At 44.1% G+C, this 22,836-nt stretch overlaps 1 protein-coding gene across 2 annotated transcripts; it reads left to right on the top strand.

Annotated features, from left to right (window-relative positions):
- The first annotated feature begins 65 nt into the window (after positions 1-65).
- On the top strand, positions 66-19,188 carry LCMT1 (leucine carboxyl methyltransferase 1). 2 transcript variants are annotated; one of them, XM_065851123.2, is made up of 11 exons: positions 66-538; positions 1,709-1,800; positions 2,422-2,543; positions 3,998-4,074; positions 4,711-4,772; positions 11,955-12,057; positions 13,335-13,455; positions 14,241-14,342; positions 14,767-14,858; positions 16,879-16,976; positions 18,329-19,188. In XM_065851123.2, exons 1-11 carry the CDS (start codon positions 441-443, stop codon positions 18,349-18,351), a joined length of 990 nt encoding a protein of 329 aa, XP_065707195.1. In that variant the 5' UTR covers positions 66-440; the 3' UTR covers positions 18,352-19,188. The 2 variants fall into 2 exon arrangements, with proteins under 2 accessions (XP_065707195.1, XP_071671400.1); XM_071815299.1 differs by lacking the exons at positions 66-538; positions 1,709-1,800 and adding an exon at positions 1,833-1,960.
- The last annotated feature ends 3,648 nt before the right edge of the window (positions 19,189-22,836 follow it).

Raw genomic sequence — 22,836 nt, 5'->3', positions numbered from 1 at the left:
TCGTTTCCGGCCCCGCCCTCACCACCAGAAGAACAGCCGGGGCTCCGGGAGGGGAGGGGCGGCTGGGGACCCGGATGTTGGCCCTTCGCAGCTCGGGGGCGCTGCCGCTTCAGGAGCGGCAGCTGGGCCGAGCTCGGTTAGCGGGGACCGCCCCTCCCGGAGCGGACAGCCCCGGGGTCTAACCCCATCCCGCGCCCTCCGCGGCGTTACTGCCGGCCGTTTCCCAAGACTACTGCTCCCGGTCTCCCTTGCGGTACCGCCACCGTTTCCTGGGCGGGGCGATCGAGCCTGCCTTCTTTCATTGGGTGTTACGGGAATGGATGAGGCTGTGAGCCAATCGTCGGGTTTCGGCGTGCCGCGCTGCGGAGGCCTCCCAATAAGGGGTGGCGGGGGGCAGGCCGTAGGGACGGTGGCGGCAGCGGTTGAGCCCCAAGCCCTCCATGGCGGCCGCTGCCCGCGACCCCCTCTCTGCCGCTGGCCTTGACGAGGCGGATGAGGCGGTCCGGGGCACGTGCGAGGACGCGTCTGTCTGCAAACGGTAGTGGCGCTTGGGGGCAGCGGCGGGATGGGGTGGGCCGGGCCTCTCCGGTGTCCTCCCGCACGGGGCCGCGGCGGAACACGGACCGGGCCCCGGGAAGCTGGGCTGGAGGCGAGAAGAGGGAAGGGGAGGGAGTCCCTTTTCCCAGGTGCCCACTGGTGTCTTTTGTCTGTACTGAGGCCGGGAGCGTAACCGGGGCCTGGGAGACCCAGCTAGAGCTGTGTCCCCGGAGCGAGTGGGATTGGGGCGGGAGAACAAACGGACCAACAGGGGCACAGTGTCCCCAAGAGGGGCTGTGAGCTCTGGGAGGGCTGCTCACCCGCACCGGCACCTTTGACCATTGGCTTGGCCCTGAACTGTCCTACTTCTATTAATAAGCACCCACCCAATTTTCAATAGGGAGTTTGTTTATTAAGCGGCACACAGTGATAGCTGGAGTCACACTGGCTAACAGTGATGGTCAGAAATTTCAGTGATGTTTAATATGTCGGGGGAAAAAAATTGATATTTTTCAGAATTCTTTACTTTTCCTCTCCTGGAAGGGTGAGTGCTGGGAGGGCTAGGAGTTTTGGTTCTCGGTTATACTGGGGCATGAGTTTAACATCTGTGGCTGCTGCTGGTTTGTTCTGAGCTTTGCTGGTGACGTAGCAGCAAATAGTTGGGTAGCTGAGTTTGTTTTTGAGAGTTTACCTTTTCAAATCCATTGTAAAACTAATAAGTTGTGTTAGAATAGCATAGTGCTGTTGTTGTGTTAAAGAGACATGTAGAAGATCTGGAGTAAGTGCAAACAGCTTGTAGCATAATGATCTATAGAAGTAACATGTGTTTTGTGTGCACTCTGAACAACTTAAGGTAGTTCCTCTCTTAGCTGGGTCCCCAGGAGGGGTGTATTGAAGATAGTAGGGTCTTCACTCACAGTTCATTGAATAGCACACAGACCATTAAAAAGATGATTGTTTAATATGGCAAGAACCAACATTTGTTGCTAGGTTTTTTTGTAACTTCTTAATTGAAATAAATGCACCCATTCAACAGGGTTTTTAAACCTTGTCTGCATGTGCACACCTGAGTCAGAGAGTGACTTTTTCAGCCTATATATCCTTTAGAGTCAGTCTTGGTGGTTTTATTTCGTTATTTTCTTGCGTTTTCTTTTTCCTCTCTACTGGACAGGTTTGCTGTGAGTGTTGGTTACTGGAAGGACCCTTATATCCAGTATTTTGTGAGACAAGCCAAAGAGAGAAAAGCACCTGAAATCAACAGAGGCAAGTTGGTGTGTGAATGTGAACAAAGACGGTGCAAAAGTGTTCCCCACTGGTCTTGAGGAGCACCTGATGAACCCTCCATGTATATGGGGTATTTATGGAGTGTAGGAAATGCATGAAAGAACAAGACAAGTTTTCTTCACAGTAATAGTTCCATATGGTACCTGATTTTTTAAAATATTATTCTTTAAACTAAAACTCTTATCCTTTGTTTTCTGTGTTCTGGACGGGATGTCTCTCTGTGTCTCAGTGTGCAGTAATCTCTGCAAAGCAATCAAAAATGTTGATTTGACCCAGGATAGCAGCTTGTGTTGGCTCTGATCTCTGCAAAAATGTGCACACTAACTAGCACATAGCTAGCATTCTGCACAGTTTGAGGTGAAACTTGACTAAAACTTTTATTTACCCAAGCAATCCTGTTTTATCAGTGCGTCAGATTTTGTTAGTAATAAAAAAAAACCCAAACCACTTAGGTATCTTAAAAAGAGAAAATTATTCTTCTTAAGAAGTACATTTTATTTAAGTAGAGAGTGTATAAAGTTACGTAGAAATCTTAGTACGTATTAAATACCAAGTATTTAATGAAAGTAATAAAAATAACTTTTTTGTTGTTGTTAACAGGCTATTATGCTCGTGTTCATGGAGTCAGTTATCTGATTAAAGCTTTTCTAAAGAAGACAGAATGCAACTGTCAAATTGTTAATCTCGGTGCTGGCATGGATACCCTGTTCTGGAGATTAAAGGTAACAAGAGCTGAGAGTAACAGACCTGGCTGGGGCCGCTTGGAGCAGTTTCTGTGAGCGCTGCTGTGGGCCAGCGGGTGTGCGGGGCTGCCTGCTCTGCTCTGCCCCAGGCTCTGCTGGGGAAGGGTTAGTTTAGATACCTTTAGAGTTCAGGGCACAGGAGGGGCTGCAGTTTTCACTGACTTTCACCAGAATGTGTGTGACACGGGGCTGACCTCTAGTGGGCTGTCAGGACCGGAGCTGAACTCCCCATTGTGCTGTTCTTTCTGAGCCTTTAGGTTTCCCTTTTTTATTCCGTATTAGAACAGGAATAAGGTGCCAAAGTACAGGATTATACAGGCTCTATTGACATGTTTCTGAATTACTTATAAAAATGTGAGTTTAGATGTTTAAATATATATGTCTGTTTGCATGTGTGTAATTCGCCAAAATTCACATTCTTCAGATATTATGTGATGGTACTTTTCTGAGTGAAAACACCTCTAAGCTATCTTCTCATTAGCATTTACATTTGTAAATTTGGTTTCTGGAAGAAAGCCCAAGAAGGCCAGTTGCACTTTGCTTGGTCACAATTCATTATATTTCAGTCAGCGGAAGGGAAAAAGAATGATTTTTTTTTTCTGAGATGTGAAGATTTTTCTTAACTACATTCCTATGAAAACTATGTCAATAGTTTTATTAATTTTCCTATAGCAGTGATTTTTTTTTTTTTTTAAAGCTAAAGTGAGGCCTGTAATTCCAATTCTTTCTCCTTGTAAAGAGCAGGTGTGGTATAATTAACATACAGAAGATGGGACCCAGTTAATCAAGTGCTTCAGTGTTTTCACTACTGATTTAATCTACTGTTCAGAAATTCATGAGGTTGACAGGCTGGAACTGGCAGTTCATATCCATCACAAAAGGACTGCTGCATGGGGAGAAACTTGGTACGGCTTATCTGTCAGGGTGTCAGATGGTGACAACACAAAATGAAGAGGTTTTCCCCCTTTTTTGTAGTGGAGGAAAAGTGGTGCGCTCATAGTCTGGCTTCAGTTTGAGGATGAATTAAGGAATGTGGTCACTTTCTGTGTAAAATATTCACAATTCCTTTCTTAGAAGAATATGCTGAAGATGCAGGGGAAATGTCCTAATAGTTTTCTGTTGCTGCACTCTGCTAGATCCTGGTAATACGTTGTTGGAATGTACGTTTCAGTGATCTAGTGTCTAGGATTGCTGCGTGGCATAAAATGGTAAATAGTTTCCGTAATGCTTAGAGGACATTCTAATGTCTCTTAACTGTTTTGGGTTTGGTTTTTGATGTTTGTTTGTTTTAAAGCAGTGAGACAAAGTTATACTACTGTTACAAATGCCGGAATAAACTAAACCAAAACTATTTGGGACTTAAGGTTGTATCTTCTTGTCATGTGCATGTGAAACTCGAATGTTGCTAATTCTAGTCTTACTCTACTTCTCAGGATGAAAATCTTCTCCCTAGAAAGTATTTTGAAGTGGATTTTCCAATGATAGTTTCAAGAAAAATACATAATATCAAGTAAGTATGTTTTGCTTTGTGGAACTGAATGTAATTCAGCAAAATGTCATGAATTGCAAGCTACAGTTATTTCGTCTCTCTTTTGAGAAACTCTTTGTGCTCTGGGATTTAGAGTAGAGGTTCCATTATACAGGCAAGTCTTGCATGTGACTGTGCAGCCACTATTCCAAATTGGAGAAGTTGATATGTGGAAGCTTTAGGGAGGCAAGCAGACTTTATTCTTAAGTATGTAAAATATAATGGGCAGGAGAAGCCTCATGATGATAAGAATTGGTTAAGTCTTCTTTCTACTGAAGACTTCAGTAAATTCCCAGGCTTGCATGTTCCGTTAGAGAGGTAGGATAGCTGGGACTAGACATGGATATTCTGTTTGGATACATGGAGGCTTATGGAGGATACTTGAAGAAAGTGTCTGGATTCCTCTTGAACGATTACCTCAAAACTTAAGAGTTGCTGAGTATAAAACTCAACTGCAACTTCCTACTGAGTCTACCTTGTAAAGCTTTTTATTTCCAGTAGAGGGCAGAGGTATTCTCCTGTCTGTTTCTAACACACACACACATATATATGTTTAAAAAAATCTAAGCACACTGTAAAACAAGATTAACTGCTCAGAGATGCTGCTTCTTCCTACAGATCAAAACCTCCCCTGTCAAAACCAATTATGGAATCCCATTCAGGGGACTCTCTTCTAATAGGTGAGTCATCTTCAAAATAAGCCAGCAATGTACTGCAGCACTTTTAAAACTTTTCTGATCATTTTGTTCTGCTATGTGGGCAGGCTTTTAATGTTTGAAATGCTGTTTGGACAGAGAATTGGGAGGGAAAAGAGGCTTTTTTGTTCACTTACAGACTCCTGCCCATTTGTTCTGTGCCATGTTAGCAACGTCTTCTCTTGAAGTGGTTTTATTCTGCCAGAAAGCTGTTGGGATTTTTTTTCTCTCATATGTGGCTTAAGTTGTGGGGGTTTTTGTGTTACAGAAAAGGAAAAACACTACTGATAGTCATATTTACTGGATTAAAATATCTGTTGAGTGTTTTCCTCTATCTTCTTTCTGTCTCATTAAGAGCACAGGTCTTTACATTTAGGTGGGTCTTCACAGAAGAAACGCAGTCTGCAAAGTCCATTCTCAGGAGCCAGTGCTGTTTGTGGCATTTTAGTATGAAGAGGAGATGAGATTCAGGTGGTGTTGTGTGCTTGTACTGTCTTATAGCCTTATGTTTCTGTCAGGACTGTAATTTGAAAACCTCTTTCCTTGTGGAAAAAATCTGGGTGTTTCTGCTCCAGCAGGGGGATTGGACTAGATGATCTTTCAAGGTCCCTTCCAACCCCTGACATTCTGTGAGTTATGTTTTCAGTGCCTAAATAGCAGATATGACTCTATAGTAGCTGCCCTGGACCGTTTAGGAGGAACAGTAATTATCTGCATCTGTGATACCAACTAATTAGTGTTAGCAGATGTGACCCTGACCCTGTGTTCAGTGTTCCCTGATGAGATTCCATCTACAGGTGATTTTAATAAGCACAATTATAGCCAAGGGTCTGGAGGGCTCGACAGGGCCCTGTGGAGAGTGAGGAGGAGTGTCAAGAGTGCGGAGGTGTCTCCTGCTTCCCGGGGCAGAGGCTTCACCCAGGCTCGTAGTGCTTGGATCACAGTACTGCCATGCACTGACTTGACTGTGTGTATTTGTGCGTATTATGCACATTTTATTGATACATGTTAGAGGGTCTTAACTTACTGACCTTTTAGATGTGATTTGAATGGCAGAATTCTCCCTTGTACATTGAGGGCTTGAAAGCTGAAAGCCCTGTGCCCTGTCTCAGCAAATGGGCTCCTAAGTACCACTGTGTTTCAGGTGAGAGATCTTCTTAGAACGTATCTCGTCTGTGCTAGATGTGTTGCATCAGCACTGTTACAAAGGCATTAATACAGGGTCAATGAGAAGGGGCTGATAGTATTTGTGTTACTGAGCAGCTGTTGATAAATCTGGTACAGTAAAATTACTGCAAAGTTATCAAGTTGCAGTGGTGTACTGTAATCAAAAGCTACTAATTGGCAAGTCACAGCAGTCAATAGCAATTAATGTATCACTAATTGACTGCATTGGAGTGGCTTCTTCCTCTGAAGCTGTTTCTGTTGTTCTAAGTGCTGGGTTTTAAATACTTCAGAGCTGCTATATTCCTGTGACCTGGCTGACGCGGGCTCTGCTACACTGAGATCTGTGGGATGGGACATAATGCCCGGGTATTTGGGGAAAGTCTGTTGTGGAATCCCAGTTTGAACTGGCACCTGATAACCACAGGTCAGCTGGAGTGAAACCCATGTGGGAGCTCTGGTTTAACGACACAGGGCTGGCTCTGCTGCATGTGGAACTGCCCCCCGAACAGGCTGTGGACTAAGCAGACAAATCAAACGGATGAATAGAGATTTCTTACACATCTAAAGGAGCTTGACAACAAATTCGCTCAGCTACTAACAGGCATATACCCTCTTGTTTTCAAAGTGTCTTCGTACCTGACAACTGGAAGGTGGCAGCTGTGACTCTGAGAGGCTCCAGGAGAAATCCAGGGAACTCTGAGCTAGTGGGACTGATGTCTCTGCTGAACAAATTAGTAGAAACTCTGACAGACTTGGGGGAACACAGCAATAATACAGTGTTGAAGAGTCAGCATAGCTTTTGTTAGGATAAATTCTGCATCACAACTGTACTGCAGTTCTCTACAGGGGTCAATAGATACATTGGAAAAGAACATCCAACTAATAGTGTTTGACAATGTCCCTTGCTAAAATGTGCCAAAGAAATTGCACAGCTGTGGATAGAAGGAATGGTTCTCATATGGATAAAGAGCTGGGATGGAGGGTACCATATGTTGTTAATTTTCATCATGGAGAGAGATGGAGATCTGCTCAGGATCTGTTCTTCTTCAACACTAAGAAATGATCGGGAAATAGAGTGACTAGTACGTGGCAGCTTGTTGGCAAGTCTGAACTCTTCGGAGGGGTAAAGAACTGTTGAAGCATCTTGGGAAACTAGTGACTTGGTGATAAATTCCATGTGGATTAATATAAAGTGATGCACATGGGTGGATAAAATAGTTTGTGCCTCACGTGCAAACGATAGGCTGCTGACTGATTATTGCTGCCTGTGCGCAAGATCTGGGTGCTATAATAAATAGATATATAAAAACAGTGGCTCAGGAATGGTCCAGAAATCCAGATCAAATTTAAGGATTCTTGGAAAAAAGACAGAAAACAACAACATAGATACCAGTATTAGTAGTATGTTTTGCCTTCTTTTTGTCTTTTACATAGGTAGCTGCTGGTGGCATCTGTGAGAGGCAGGAGACTCTAGTGGGGGCACCTTTGGTCTGACCTGGTCCAGCTGTTGGACTAACGCAGTGTTCTGGGAACAGGGAGTGTGGTGGGGCACAGTGAAGCAGCATTTCCAGGTAGGAAAATGCTGCTCATTTCTGTGGTTTTCAGGGTGCGGATATGGACCAGGATTTTAGAATCTTGTGGAAGGAGATTGTCCTGACCTGTCCTCCACTCCCAAATCACTTCCACACTGCTGCCTCATGTATACCAGCAATAATTTGTTTAGGTGCCTTGGAATTTGATTTTTGAGTCGTTTTAATATCGATTGACATGACTCTCATTCTCCTACTGCTTTTCGTTCTCACAGTAAATATTTTCATTTCATGAAGCTAGTGTTACAGACAACTTTATCGGCTTCAGGGCAACATCTGCTTTCTCCTGCACTTCAGACAAAGCCATGACAGCACAGCTTGCAATTCAAGTGTAGATGTTTGTGGCCTCTGCCCTTGAGTGCAGCGAGATGACACTTGTCATTGAGTAGCTTTGTTTCCTGGGGAGCGTTGGGTCTCAGGGGAAAGCAGGGCATTTGTGCAGTGATGTGACATTGCTGAGGCAGTACCAGGTTAACTTGTTGTCAGAGGTCAGCGCTATCTGGTTTACGATGCAGATGCCAATGCTGGGAAGTGCGTGCTGCACCTTGCGAGTGCAGATTACACATCCCGAACTCTTACCTTTCAGTGCCACTCGGACACTTTCTGTCCCTGTCTAGTTCAGCTTTGGGAGTTGGTTATTTTAACTCCTTTTCACTACATTCCAAGCTTACTTGTGACCCAACACAGCTGACTTGCATGCCTGCTTTGGGGATGATCCTCTGCTTACAAGACGAACTAAATTTCTTTGTGTTTTGGGACGTACCCTGTTCTGATGTTGCAGTTAACAACCAACCTGAGTGAGACCAACTCTGTCATGCCTGTGAGCCAGCAGAATAGGTTGTATGGGGTGGGTGGTTGTAAAGCTGCCAAAGATACCTTAGGATGAAAACCCTGATGAAATCAGTTTGAGTCAATAGTATCCCGTGTGCTGTCTCTTGGAAAAACTCCAGGAAGTCGTTTCTCTAATCTGAGAAGACAGTAAGAAAAGAAAACTCTGAATTCTGGTAGCAGAGGAAATGCTGCAGTTCATGCACCCCGGTGCTCTGAATAACACTGCTGCAGCAGACAGGTGAATGCCCCAGGGCCACCATAAACCAGAGCATTCATCTGCTGGTGGCACATTCCTCTGAAGAAAATATTTATTGCAGTGAAGGTCCAAAGGCAACCATAAGCAACTCCTCCTCCTATTCATTTACTGCAGTGATACCTAAATTTAAACCACCTGTATTGTTACTTCTGTGCCAGAAGTTACAGAAGATATACAAACAAGTGGTATGATGAGAGCAGAACAACCTCTGCATCGTGCACAGGGAACAGATGCGTGCAGCAGGCTGAGCTTGGGAGGAGGGTTGGGGCTCTTCTCTCTCCTTCACTCTTCTCTCCCTTGTATTTCTCAAATGAAATCTGAATCTGGTATTTCTCAAAGCTTCATTTCAGACAAGTACAAGAGAGAAGCTTTGTACGTAACTGAATGTACTGAGTGTGAGCATCACACAGAAAACCAGAAGGTAGCTCTGTGCTCTAAGAACAAACATCATGACCAAGCAACTTTGCTAAGAAGCTACATGAAGAATAGTCACCTGGATAGGAATTATTGCTCAGAATGTGGGATTTTCACTGAATTGAGCTGCCAGTAATATAGCTCACCAGCACTGTTTTTCTACCTTCCTGTCACAAATACATTTTACACATCCACCAAAAAATTGGTTTCGTTAAAAAAAAACTTCTCGTTCATAAGAAGAAATCAATGGAGGCCACGTGCCTGTGCTACCAAGCTAAAACTTGCTTTTTCAGCTGCTCTGTAGCTGGACAGGTATTGTAAAATACATTTGCACCAACACTGCTCAATCAGGATGGCAACATATTTGCACATATTCATACTTACAGCATCAGACTCTACAATGAAGTAGAAATTGGTGCCAGACCGTGACCTAACAGTGCATTATTTTCTGAGATGTTTATGGCTGTACTTTGACTTTTAACTTCCAGGCTGGGAACAATTCCAGCTATCATCAGCTGCCATTGCTGTGCAATAAACGAGTTATGTTATCTAAGTCTGAAGTGATGGAGTAGTTGTCAGTTTGATTTTAAGATCTTGAAGGTGTTTACCTAGTTAAATTTGATCTCTTAATCCTTTTGACTTTATATATAAAGGGTGTTTTTTTTAATACCAAGTGTAGGCCAAAGGTGGTAGCCAGCAGTAAATCTTACCAGGAAGTTTGGAAGGGCTTAGCTTCAACTCTTTCCTCTTGCTTTCTTTTTGTCTGCCTCTCTCCTTGCATTTTAAAATCAACTAGTGTAAATTTCATATTTTGCCTTAAGATTTCCTTCAAGAGATAAGTATTGATTGTGAATGTTTACATATATGAATTATGGGGATATTTGATGAGGTGTTTTCAGAGATGTTTAAAATGCGCAGTTTCTGGCAATTGTATCAGCTTGTGTGTGATGCGTGTGCAGCTCGGCCTCGGTACTGTCTGCAGTTGTGTTTGAGTCAAGGGAGGTTCGCAGGAAAATGTGTGGAGGAGCAAGAAGGTTCTGTTTTAATGGACCAAAGGAGGACCAGGCAGCCTGGGTGCTGGAAGTGGAAGTGATTGCGTTTGATTTGGAATGAAAGGCTTTTGAAGAGAAGGATGCAATCCATTCCTCATCAGCTTTTTTTTAAATTTATTTTCCCCTGTAGTTAACTCTGAATAACCAGCCTATGACTATATGGCCGTTTATTTTCCCTTGTCCACAACCTGCATCTGCCAAGCAGTGGGCTCTGCTGTGCTGCCCAGAGGCGCTGAGAACGCGCGGGCTGTTCCTCGCACCACAGCAGAGCCCAACAGAAATCCCCTGGGGTTTGCTCATGCAAATACAGGCTTATTAAAACCAATGTGAGTCGTTCTGGTTGCTGAAATTGGAACCATTTAGAAGGACTGTTTCCGAACCTGAAGTGTGAGAGGTTTTGCTCTTCAGTGCTAAAAACTCTTGAATCAACATGGTGCAAGCAAGAGAGATTTGCTTCCACCACTCAAGTGTTTGTACCACTCCTGTCACTGGATCACTTAAAAAAATGTCCTTTATTTCTGGTTATAATTAATGTACTGGTATGTCCAAGTCAATGAAGCCAGACAAGAAGACTGCGTTAATTTCATACTAATTGTGGTGAGTGCTTGCTGTGCTGTATCTCTGGACAGCAAACCAAACACTATATAAATACTTTCATTTGTGTGGTGTGGGGGTTTTTTTGTGTGGCCTTTTTTGATGCCATTATCGTGGCCTTGATATAAAAACTTAAATAGAAGGGTGTGGGAAGTAGTAAAGCTTTTACAGAACATGCACGTGGAAAAAAGCCTTGACTCAAAATGTTGAATCATGTGCTGCACAACTTTCTTTTTCCTATTTTTTTTTTTTTTCCTCTCCTCCCTCTGTAACTCTGCATGAGCTGTTCTGGTTTCTGTACGTGCTCACAAGTGTTCCTGGAAAGACAGCTATTGTCACTTGCTAGTGCCATTTTCAAGCAGTTGTTCACTTGAAAGCTAAATGGAGGTACATCTTCCAGAACATTTGAAGCACGGCTTAATTTAACAAGTTGCTTTTTATTTTTGTTACTGCTTTTTTTTTCTCCCTTTCCTCTCCCGAAATGGAAAACCCCTTTCATCACATCCCTTCAGCCGCTTGGCTTCTCTGGTCCTGTGCTTGTGTTCTCTGTGCTCACGGTAACTGGCAGCACCAGCTCAGGTGCTGCTGCTTTGGGCAGCTCTGCCAGTGTGCAAAGTGTCTTTGGACATCAGGGTTTGTTCCTCCTCCAAGCTGGAAAGCACTTGCAGGCGCTTCCTGCATCTTGTATCTCAGGGTGAATATTTGCTTCTCGGAATACAGTTCCTAATTTAACTCTACACTTAAATACCCTACGTAATAACTTCTTTTGGCCCCCAAATTTGTGTCTGATACCCGTATATATTATGTAACTGTGTATTGTTAATTTATGTAGCTATATCATTAATGTTTGGAACATTGTTACTTTTAACTTAGTTTTTCAGAAATTGATATACTTATTTTGGTGTAATTCCTCATGTATATACATTGGGTCATCTAAAAAGACTCTACAAATGAAACAAAAAAATGCTGCCTTTAATCTTTACATTTTTCTTCTCTCTGGGTTTCTCGAAACCATGGTAACGGCCAGGATAACCCATCTGCATTTACAGAGGCTGGAGAGCAAAAGAAGAGGCTTCTTATGGAGTCTGATGCTAATGTATCACCATCTGTAAAACACAAAAGTGAATGTTTGCTGTTCATTGTTAGGTATAACAGATCAAACTTTGACTTCAAACTCCTATGTTCTGGTGTGTTTTTTTTAATTTATAATTTCAGCATCTCTCTGATTTGTAACCATTAGTCTCTCAAAATGTTGAACTTGCAGATTCTCACAGCCTGGACTCCACTCGCTATTCCATAGTGGGAGCAGATCTCCGTTTCTCATCAGATCTGGAGGAAAAATTAAAGAAACATAACCTGGATATACAGTAAGATCATTTAATTTTGGGTTTGTGGTGAGGGCTTGTGGGAGCGCCCTGGTGAGAGTGCAGTCAGGCTTGGGCACAGCATCTGCAGCCGGTGCTCATTATGCCATTTCCATGGTTACCTTTTCCTGAGCCCTCGGAGCAGCAGGGATTGTTCAGACACCTCTTGCCGTGACTGTTTGGGCATTCACGCTGCAGCACGGCTGTTCTTGCCACAGGCTGCTCTGCACACTGTGTTTTATCCTTCCTGAGAAGAACAAACATTGCAGAACTACTTGCCCCTTGTTCTTGAATTGCTGGGAGGATGAAGCCTGGACTTCAGAGAATGTGTTTGTGGTGGTCGGTTCTCTGGGGTGTATGATGCTCTCACACCAGTTAAAGCCCCTGTTGCTCCCCAGACTTTCTGGTACAGTGATTACCATGGAGTCCTTTGAGAACTTGACTCTGGAAGCCAATATCTGGGATTCTGCTGTTCAGTGTGAGGCTTCTGGAGGGGGCAGGGTTTAAGCTTTGAGTGGATGATGGACAGACCTTTCAAATATAAGATCTATAAATAGCAGCTATCTGGCTGGGTGGGAGAGAGCATATGGGTAAGCAGAATGCATCAAATTGCCATTTAAATCTTTACACTTCCATCTTCTGAAATCTTGCCTTGCTTGCCTACTTCGCTGCTCTCTGTGGAATTTCTCCTACTTCTAGTGACTCTTTTTCTTGTTCGTTCTAGCAATTAAAAGAAAACTCTGTAATTCTAAGGGAAATGACTTGTGTAGTTTTTTTGGTTTGTTTTTTTGTGGGTGGAGGGGGAAGAGGCAACATGCAATCTAAAGACTGTGTTTTGTTAGATTATATGTGAAGCTTGTTCTACAGATATTGAAGAAATTAGTCTAATTTTATTCCTAATTGTACTGATCTCTAGTGTGGATTTTATCTATCGGGTACAATTCTTCTGCAAAATGAATTTTAGTATGTACTTCAGTTCATGCTCCCACAGCTCAGAAAACACTTACAGGATACAGTGTCTTCTGTGTTCGTAGTGTGGCTGACTTAGGGGAGATTTTTTTCCTGGTGTCTCTGCTTTGTAACCACTGGAGTCCTTGTCGACTGCCAGAAAACCCAGCTCTAGTCAACTTGAAGAAGTGATTTCATTCAGTCTTAAGTGTCTAGTTCATAAAAACGGTAGCACCTTTAAGAATTTTTGGGAACATGAAATTACTTGCTTGTTAATAATTCTTTATAGATGTTTCATGTTCTCTTGTTGTGTGTTTTTTGTTGTTTTAAAGATTGCCAACACTTCTGGTAGCAGAGTGTGTGCTGGTTTACATGACACCACAGCAATCTGCAGATCTCCTAAAGTGGGCAGCAAACACTTTTCCAGTGGCGATGTTTATAAATTATGAGCAGGTAAAACAAAAAATGGCGTTTTTAGACATGCATTATAATAATAAAAATTGCTCTCAACAGTGGGATTTCTTCTTGTAAAATAAAGAGCGGGCCATATCCTTTTGTGTAGACAGCAGTTTCTGCTGAATTTCTTCAGTAATGTTTTTTATTTTGTAGATCTGTAGCTCACTGTAAAGAGTATGCAGCTACTCTGAAATACAGTTGCTGGATTATATTGGACTAGAAGAACTGAGGCTTAATCCATATGTGGAGAAAACCATAGAATGTTGGTTTAGATAAGACAGAGGGAAAAGGAATGCTGCTGAATGTTGGATGTGAGTGTATAACATTAGATAATTACCCCTCTGTGTTCTCTGGCAAAGTGGAGCAAAAAATCACATCAGCATGAACACAGCTGCTCTGTATGGAAGAAAAATGCTGCCTCGGGGGAACCGGGTCGCTCCAGGAATTAGTAACAGGATCTTCCAAGCTCTAAATCACTGCGAGAGACCTGAACTGTGCTGCTGACGATTAAAAGCAGAGCCGGTTTTCAGTACGTGGTGCGGAGTCCCCGTGTCTGCCGAGGCAGCAGCTTTGTCACCGATAAACTGGCACTAAACATGAGGGGCCTGAGGAGGCTGTGGCAGTGGGAGGTGAGACCTGGTATAAGAATATGTGAAACTTTAATGTTATCCTGTGCATCTTATGACATAGACAATTCAAGAGTTTAACCAAAGTTACTGCTTTTCACTGCGATTACATTCTTTTCGGAAGGGGGAACACTTTTGTCTCCTTCTCTACCTGAGGTGAATATGACGGACCGGTTTGGACAGATCATGATTGAGAACTTGCAGAGACGACAGTGTAACCTGGCTGGAGTGGAAGTCTGCAGATCCTTAGACTCGCAGGTAAAGAGGCACAGAGCTCTCAGCGTGTTTGATATTAATCTTAATTAATCCATCTGCAAGTCCTGCCTGTGTGTGTGCTCTGGAAGGCTCAGAGCAGTGATCCTAGCAGGTTTGGGGTGGGCAGTTGCTACCTGCTGAAACCCTTTCCCATCTGTGTTGTAGGGATTCCCTGTTATCAGTGCCAGGGTTGCTCGATATCGCTTAGTTTCAGTAGTTGCACAAACTGCAGCAGATCAGAGCAGAGCTCCATCCAGCTCACTGTCTTCTCTGCACAGAGGTTGACAGCAGATGCTTAGAAAAGAGTGTAAGAGCTCTTCAAAGAACAGGTCAAGCAGATGGCCTACAAAATCCTTCAGGGGAAACACTGTTCTCTGATATTTTTCCTAGAGTCCTCTGAAAACTGTGCTGCTTGTTTATTTTACAGAGGGAACGATTGCTGTTAAATGGCTGGGAAGCTGCACATGCCATTGATATGATGAAAGTATACAGCTTTTTGCCACAGGCTGATGTCAAAAGGTATTACTGAAAACTTACTTGCAGCCCAAAGTCATCTTCAGATGCCATTTCCAAGGTAGTACACATCAACACATAGTAAGAGATCCCTCAATATAGCAGGGGAGGCTGCGTGCAGATGCTGACTGGGCAGACAATGTGTCTGGGTCTGGAGCTCTGCAGAGCCTTGAGGGTAATGCCTGGAGCAGTGTTAATGATCCAGAGGGTTATTGCTGCCAGAAGTAGACTGGCAGTGGTGATGATTTATTTGGGTGCGATATAAAGCATCTCATGACAGAAATTTGCAGATAAAAGATCCTACAGAAATGTCGTGTTAGGTGTTCACAGCACCTGAGATGTTTCTTGTGAACATCCAGCCTCCGCAGCACTAGATGGGTGGAGTGGAATCCTAAAACACACTCAGAACAGGCAGCTGCTCTGTATGTCCCCAAGGGAGGTGACATCCAGGTGTTTGCTCCAGTCTCATAGGCCTACATAAGGTTACTTAGACATTTGCTTTTTCTACTACAAGTGGGTAGAAAGTGGCCAGTCCTGTTCTCGCCTTCCTTGCTCCTTGGCAGCGTATTGAGGCAATGAGCCCAGGCAGGACAGTGATGTTGTGCTGTGACCTCTTGTTCTGTGAAAGCAGAGGGAATGGGAAGAGAGTTGTGCCCAACAGTGGGTCTGTCTGTCTCTCAGATCGATGTGTCTTCCATTCATCTCGTGTTCATGAGCAAGGCTGGGTCTCTAGGCAGAGCTTAGTGCACACAGGGTGTAACTAAAGGCTGTTACAACAGTCATTAATCTGCATGGATTTTGTTAAATTTTTTTGCATTAAAGAAAAGCTAAAAAGGGGGGAAGCTTTTTAATGAGTAACTTCTGAGGTATATAATATCAAGTGTGAATTGCTATGAGTCATTCATTAACTATAGTTTGAATTAGCTGAACAAGTTACCTTGGTCAAAATAAGTATTCACATATGGGGATTTCTCAAACCACGGAACTGAACAGGTAAGACTGAAAATCACAGGTTATTTAAATAGGAACGATGACTGTGTGATTGTACCATATGGCACTGGTGGAAAGACATAGCTTGTAGCTCTTTTGCAGCATTTTTGACTACCTTAGATCTGTTCAGCTCCTTCCGCTTGTTCCAAATACCAAGAAATAGGTTACATAAACCCTGTCCTTTAGTATTAACGAGGCAGATAACATTTTTTGTTTATAAAAATCTTTACAGAAGTGTTCTTCTGCAGCACTTGCACATCTTTGGGTGTATTTAGCAACTTTTGCCCCTCAGACCCTTTTGATCCTCAGTAGCAGCCCTTCCAAATATTTAGCATGGAAAATAAACACTCCAGTATTCAAGTAATCTAGAGTGAGAGGGAGGAATGTGCCAGGTTAAACTTGAAACAAGCACAGCTTGAGAGAAGTTCTCCCGTTTGTTTGGAAGAAATTAAAAGATCTTACTGTAGGAATCCTAGGTAGAATAATTTTAGAAAAAAATGCTCAGATCTTATTTGTACCATTTGGTTTGTGCTTCATCATGAGCTCATGTGGGAGCTGTTAGAAGCTGCACTGATTTACCTGTCACTCTTCTTCCATGACATGATATGGACTTGTGATTGTCTGGAGGAAATGCTGCCTGCAACTGTTTGCTGTAGTCATTTGATAAGGGTAAATCTGCTTCCATGGGGCTGTACTATTGTGTCTACTTACATCCAGCAAGGCCAGATACGTGCAGTAAAAGGGGATAGAAGAGGAATGCTGGTATTTGTGAGAAGTTATACAGATTAGTCCTGGAACATGAAGTTTTAGGAATGAGAAGTTGAAAATATCTGGTGGGTTACTTGTTTCATACATTGACAACAAAGGCTGGGAGTGATGGTGGTGTCTTCATTATGAACAGATGCCTGCATTAGTTTACTAGAAAGGTAACTACCTGGCTGGCCATTACTTTCCCTCCTATGGAGGGAGGAAGAGTTTATTAAAAACTGGACTGAGACTCCAGTTTGAATCACGGTTTTTCTTTTTGTTCCTGCAGAATAGAAGCACTTGAATTCCTAGATGAAAAGGAACTGTTTGAACAATTAATGCAGCATTACTGCATCTGCTGGGCTTCCAAGGACAGCAGCAATCTGGGTAATGTCCTCCAGCGTCTGGGAGATGGCCCTTCCCATTGAAATCTCATGGGGAAGGATGGGACAGCGTACACCAGGTGTCCGGTGAAAACCTCCCATAGCAGGAGTGGGCTCTGCCTCCCTCTTGCTGGGGCTGCCAGCACCTCCCAAACCTCGGGACTTGTTCCCTGCAGCCTTGCGGGGGTTTGTACAGGCGCCTGAAGCCCGTCCAGTACAGGGGGGGTTGAATTTTTACACCAAAAGATGCCGTATGGGCTACTTTAAATAACTGCCTGCTTTATACTACCAGTACTGACTGAAAGGTTTACAAATCCTATGCATATCAAGTGCCATATGGGCACATGGTATATGGAAACACAGTGTCCTGACAACATAAAAATAAATTTGTATTACTTAGCCCAGTCTTCTTCTGCACTGTCCCCATTTACATCCATTTGAGACTAAGTTTTCCATGCTACTTCCTCCTGGGGGAAAACATTTCCTCTGAAGTTAACTGTTTTAAATGTTCTTTTTGTTCTTTAAATGCTGTCTCTCCTAGGATGGAATTTCTTTGAAAAAGAGAGACTTGATTCATGCTTTATGTAGCATTATGTATGTTTCTGCTGCTTAAGAAATAATAAAATGGCAAGAATTGTGATTCAGGTGAAGGATGGATATCTGCAGCTGTTATTTGTCCAAATCAGAAACTGTTGCACACGCAGTTTCTTTGCTCCTGTCCGCAGTTTCAGGGGCTTTAGTCTTTCCAGAACACTTCCCTGCCTGTCAGTTGGTCTTTTTTCCTCCCTTCTCCTTGTCTGCCTTTCCCTGCTCCTGACAAAGCGATATTCAAGAGCAAATTTGATTTCCTGTTCCTTAGCAGATGTAAATACATTCTTTGCTGTGATTAGAGAAGCACCAAGGACAATTTTGGGTAAAAAATCAAAAAGCACAAATCCCAAAGGAGATTATCAAATACCTAATGCAGGATATGCCTTAATCTACAGCAGTTTTTCTTCATCCAGTGTGAATTTACTGCCCAGGTTAATTGTACTTTCCACAGCTTTCCGCTTTTAATTTCGCGGACAGACCCTTAGTTCATCAGCAGCCCCTGTGTTGTTCCTTCTGCCGTGATTATCTTCAGTATTCTTTCAGATTGGCCTATTCAGATTAATTCCTGCATCACAATCAAGAAAAGGGTTAAAGCTCAGATTGACCTGTTTCCTAATTTCCTCCCACCAAACCCTTTACATTTAAGTTAAAAAAAATTCTGAAAGTATCCTTTGTCCTGTGTCTAACTGTTGTAATGGCCGTGAAGTACAGGTGACATAAGAATAAACACCTGTTTCCCCTCCACCCCATTTTGTTTTCAAACAGGTCTTGCAAACATCACGTTCTGATGTGTTTGGAGCGAAGCCGTGAGCCCCAAAGCCACGACGAGAGATGACAGAGAGAGGGACTTTGCATGTGCCAACCTCAGCGTGTCTGCGAGCAGCACCGGTACAGACAGCGCCGTGTGCTGCTGGTGTCAACTCTCCTGTTGGCTTTTGGTACTTTTAATGAGCCTTTTTTGCCCGTTGTGAGCAATTGTTATGAGGAGAGACTCGCATCCCATTCCCAGATGTACGATGGACTTTCATAAAATGTCAGTAATTCCTGTTTAAAACTGAAAGTAAAGTGTTCTTGGATTATGATTTTCCTCTTTTGTCTTTTTGTGGATGTGTAAAATGTATTTGTGACAGAAAGCTGGAAAACCAATGCTGGCGAGCTGCGTTACTGGATGTCTCTGCACTGTGCACGGCTGATTTTGGAGGTTAAATTCTGTAAATTTTCATTCTGTTCAGGTTTAATTTGATGAAGTGCCACCATGTTAACTTTCTCCAGGCTTTACTGTGGCTCCCAGGCTGTCACTGTACTGGGTGTGTTCTTGTTGGGAAGGGTGAACGAAGAAGGGCTGGGGTTTTTGTTTAGTGATGCACAAGAACTGGATGATGTTCAAGTAGACTGTGTTTAACTGGGAAGGGCTTAGCTTGGCACTTCAGCACTGGGATGGTGAAGGTAAGAAATAAATCTACATTTGCACTGCTGCTGGTGGTATCTTTACACCAGTTTCTCGTTCCTCTTTCTTTCCCCGTAAGTGAACAATCTCAAAAGCAACAGAAGACCTTGTCCTATTGTTTGAAATGGAATCTTGCAACCTTCCTATGAGAAAAACAATAAATGTTTAGTATTTATAATTTGCCTAGTGTCTTACTCATTAGAAGTTACCTATTTATATCTGTTTTAGTGACTACGTTTTTCCTGCCTCACCAAGAGTATTTTCTTTTTAAATCAGCTGCAAGCGTAAGCAACCATTTTTGTGCTGTATGGCTTTCTGTAGTATAAAAATTGCTGGCTTCGGAAATTGTTGATATGGGCTTGGACTGGAGAGGTAGGGAAGGAGATTTTTGAGGTACCAGAAAAAGGAAACAGTTCTTTGAGGTGACAGTCATGATTTCAGAGGAACAGAAGCAGTAAAAAGAAGTGGCCTTCCCTGCCCCTCTTGCAGTCACTGGCTGCGGTCACTGAAGCTCCTGCTGCTCTGTGTGTATCAAGCTGATTTCCCAAACGATGAAGCACAGAAATACAATATTTGGTTAATGCTCTGCTGGGCTTTGCGAAGCGCTCGCGTAAACTCTGCCCCCAAAGGGAAGGGATGGACTGTGCGGTTATGAAAGGAACTTACAACCTTTGCTTCCTAGATAACAGTATCAATGGTATGCTTATGCCTGCAGGTTTGAGATGTTGGTTGGGGCTTATCTGTACCCATCTTCTTGCATGTGCGAGCTGTGTCTGCGTTAGCGTTGACCCTTTCTGCAAAAGCAGGGGACCAGAGGGGATGTCTTGTTTTTCCATCTTGCTATTGAAGCTCCTCCTGTAGCTGCAGCCGGAGCCTGCGGGTGTGCCTGGGGGTCCCCTGGTGGGTGACTGCTCTGCCCTGTCCCCTGGGGAGGTGACTTGCTGATGAGCCTTTTGGTCCTTGGGCAGCAGGGACAGTCACCCGGCTGCGTTTAACGTCCTGTGGCTTCTGTGGGTGCCGTTCTGCTTTCACACTGTTGTTACTTAGAGTTTTTGCATATTTTTCGTTCCCACTGTGTGATTGTTGGATTTTGTTGGGCATTGGTTTAGTCGTTTTGGGGGGGGGGGTTGTGTGTATGGTTTGGGTTTTTTGGTTGGTTGTTTGGTTTTGTTTATTATTCTACATTCAAGGAGAAAGGAAATAACCTTCCTAATGAATAGGTATATTACAGCCGTGAAGAATGTCAGAATCCTGACTTAAATAGCCCCTTTGCCCCCCAGCCCTTTTCCTTTCCCTAAAGGCTATTTTCCCAAATCTAAATCCTGGTAAGTCTTTTATTTGGATCCTGCCATCCTCAAACTTTTTTGGACTTCATCAGTGGCGCATGTTGGATCATGCTGTCAAACACTAAGTTGCTTTTCTTGCTTTTAATGAACATGCAGCATACGAGGGCCTCCCACCTGCAGATGCTCTGACTCACATGAGAGCTTTGCTCCTGTGGGGTCTGCGCTGTCTTGCAAACTCATTTGCTAGATCAAAGATGTGATTTTTATGGAAGCCAGACTGAAAGTTGGGTACTTTTTTGGTTTGTTTCTATGTTGAAGAAACAGTGATGTGCTCCTGAAGTGGACAAGAATCAATATTTTACTTATTCCTCATTCAGAGTGGACTGTAGCACTTGGGGAGCGTGACTGAGCCGGGACCCGGTGCTGGGTTTGAGATTCCTTTTGCTGGAGGTGAGCTGAGATAATGGAAGTCAACGCTTTTATTTAATAAGCAGAGTGGTGTGGTTTGGGATCTGGCTCAGGCCAGCTCTGTCCTCACAGTGTGCGTTAACCTCGTGTAGAAGCGTTTCTGTCCTGTGGGAACGAGCGGGTTCAATCTGCGTCCCTGGGGTTGCTGGTGGGACCGTGTGAGGTGACGGCTGCTGTGGCAGCATCCCCAGCACCTCTCAGAATCCTCCTTCTAGTGGCTATAAAAGCAAGTTCCTACTTTCTTGTGGGCTTGTATAGATGCAGTTTTTGTCCTTGCGGTTCACAGAGTGAGAACTCATTAATGGATGAGCAGCCTCTGGGTCCGTGGTGCAGCTTTACCGATGTCTGATCTGCCTGCCGTCCTCTTTGATGTTGTGCTGCTTGATCTCCACCCACCAACAGCTCGGATCCAGGTGCCTGGGGGAGCATCCCCTGCGCTGGGTGCTGCGCAAGCACCCGCTGAGAGATGGTGTCTGGCCTGGAAAAACTCTTGATTTGAATTAACATGCAAAAAGTATCTGAAATAGCTGAGTCAAAGGTGCTTAAGTATGAAAATGGGGAAAACGAGACAATGTGTACTGTCACAAATCTGCTCATAGCTGATTTTGACAGGTTACCTGACAGTTAATATCTCTGTTAGTAAGAATCAGACATTAAAAAAAATCAAAACATCAACAAACCAAAAGCCCCATAACACCCTCTGCACTGCCTGCGTTCCTGTGCAGTGACAATGCTCGTGCTGCGGCAAGGCTATCCTGCTGATTTATTTTGAATAAAATGGACAAATATATAGTAGAATAAAAGCCCCATCTCTACTAGCAATCTAACTTTGGGAAGACTCCCTTTGAGAGCATCTTCCTTGAGCTGCTTGTGACATATTAATAGCTTTCTGAGTGGGAGTCAAGCTGGGGTCTTACCGGCTCTGGAACAAACAAATCTGTTCCCTTTGAACTGGTCGACATCCCAGACGCAGCTGCTGAGCCGTTGCATTTTTCATAGAAATGGGTTTTGAACAGTGCTCGCTCCAGGAGCTGGTCCTGTGCTCCACCAGCCAGTCTTTTTGTGTCGTCTTCTTTGTCCTAGTTTAATCCTCTGTGTGTGGAAATGATGAATCTGCTGGTGTGTGGCAGATGTCGGTGGAACTTTTACCTTGGGAGCCGGCGGGCAGGATGGGTACGGGCAGTCTAGCTCTCGTGATTACACTAACTAAAACCTTTCACCTCTCTTCAGGGAGTATTTGGGTTTGGAGAGTGCCTGGTGCTGCAGAAACGATGCTGCTTTGCTGGAAACCACTAGCCGAGAAGGACCGAGAACTGTTTTCTGGTCAGGAGAGGTGGCCCTGGCCTTCTGGAGCTAGACCGGCTGGTACCCGCCTCTGGGTCAGTCACTGCTCTGTTGTGGCCACTGGGATGGCTCGGATCAGCCTGGAATTTAGCGCTGGTCTGCGTGTTGTAGCCGCACCTGTGTCATTTCATTGTAGGGCACTTAAAAGTACGTGGAGTAGTTTCCCTTTTCCTCCTGAACGAAGTTCCTGTGTCTGTAGTAACAGCAGGAGATTTGGTGTCATCAGCAGGAGAAGTTCTGCTGCAGGTCTACAGCGATGCTGTTCCTCACTGTGCTGCTAATGGGTTGTGGAGCACCTGAAAATCTGCGTCTCCCCCATCCTCCTGCTGGGTTTGGATTGCGGGTGTGTGGTCTGGCTGTCCCTGTGCTGGGTGCTTGGAGGATGGGTGACCTGGGACCTGTGGTGAAGGTGTCAGCCCCAGCGTGCGGGTCCTGCTGCGGGGGCTCTGCCGGGACAGCCCCAGGAACTTGCTGGTTGTGCTCTCGAAGCCAGATGCTGTTAATCCTTTTGCTTCTCCCCGTGCCGGTGGTTGTGAAGCGTTTGCAGGAGGAGGATGCCGAGTGCAGTTGCCATGGCAAACCGAGGGATGGGAGCACATGGTCCTCACCTGCCCCTGAGGTGTCACTCACAAATTGTTCCTGCTAGGTATGAGAAAATCCTCATTTCTGCTCTGTGCTGAGTCCTGTGTGTTGATCCTCACCCTGTCCAAGCTTCAGGTACAGTTTGG

The sequence above is a fragment of the Patagioenas fasciata genome, chromosome 15 (genome assembly GCF_037038585.1).
Source record: "Patagioenas fasciata isolate bPatFas1 chromosome 15, bPatFas1.hap1, whole genome shotgun sequence".
Lineage (NCBI taxonomy): Eukaryota > Metazoa > Chordata > Aves > Columbiformes > Columbidae > Patagioenas > Patagioenas fasciata.
This window is presented reverse-complemented; position numbering and strand designations above follow the sequence as displayed.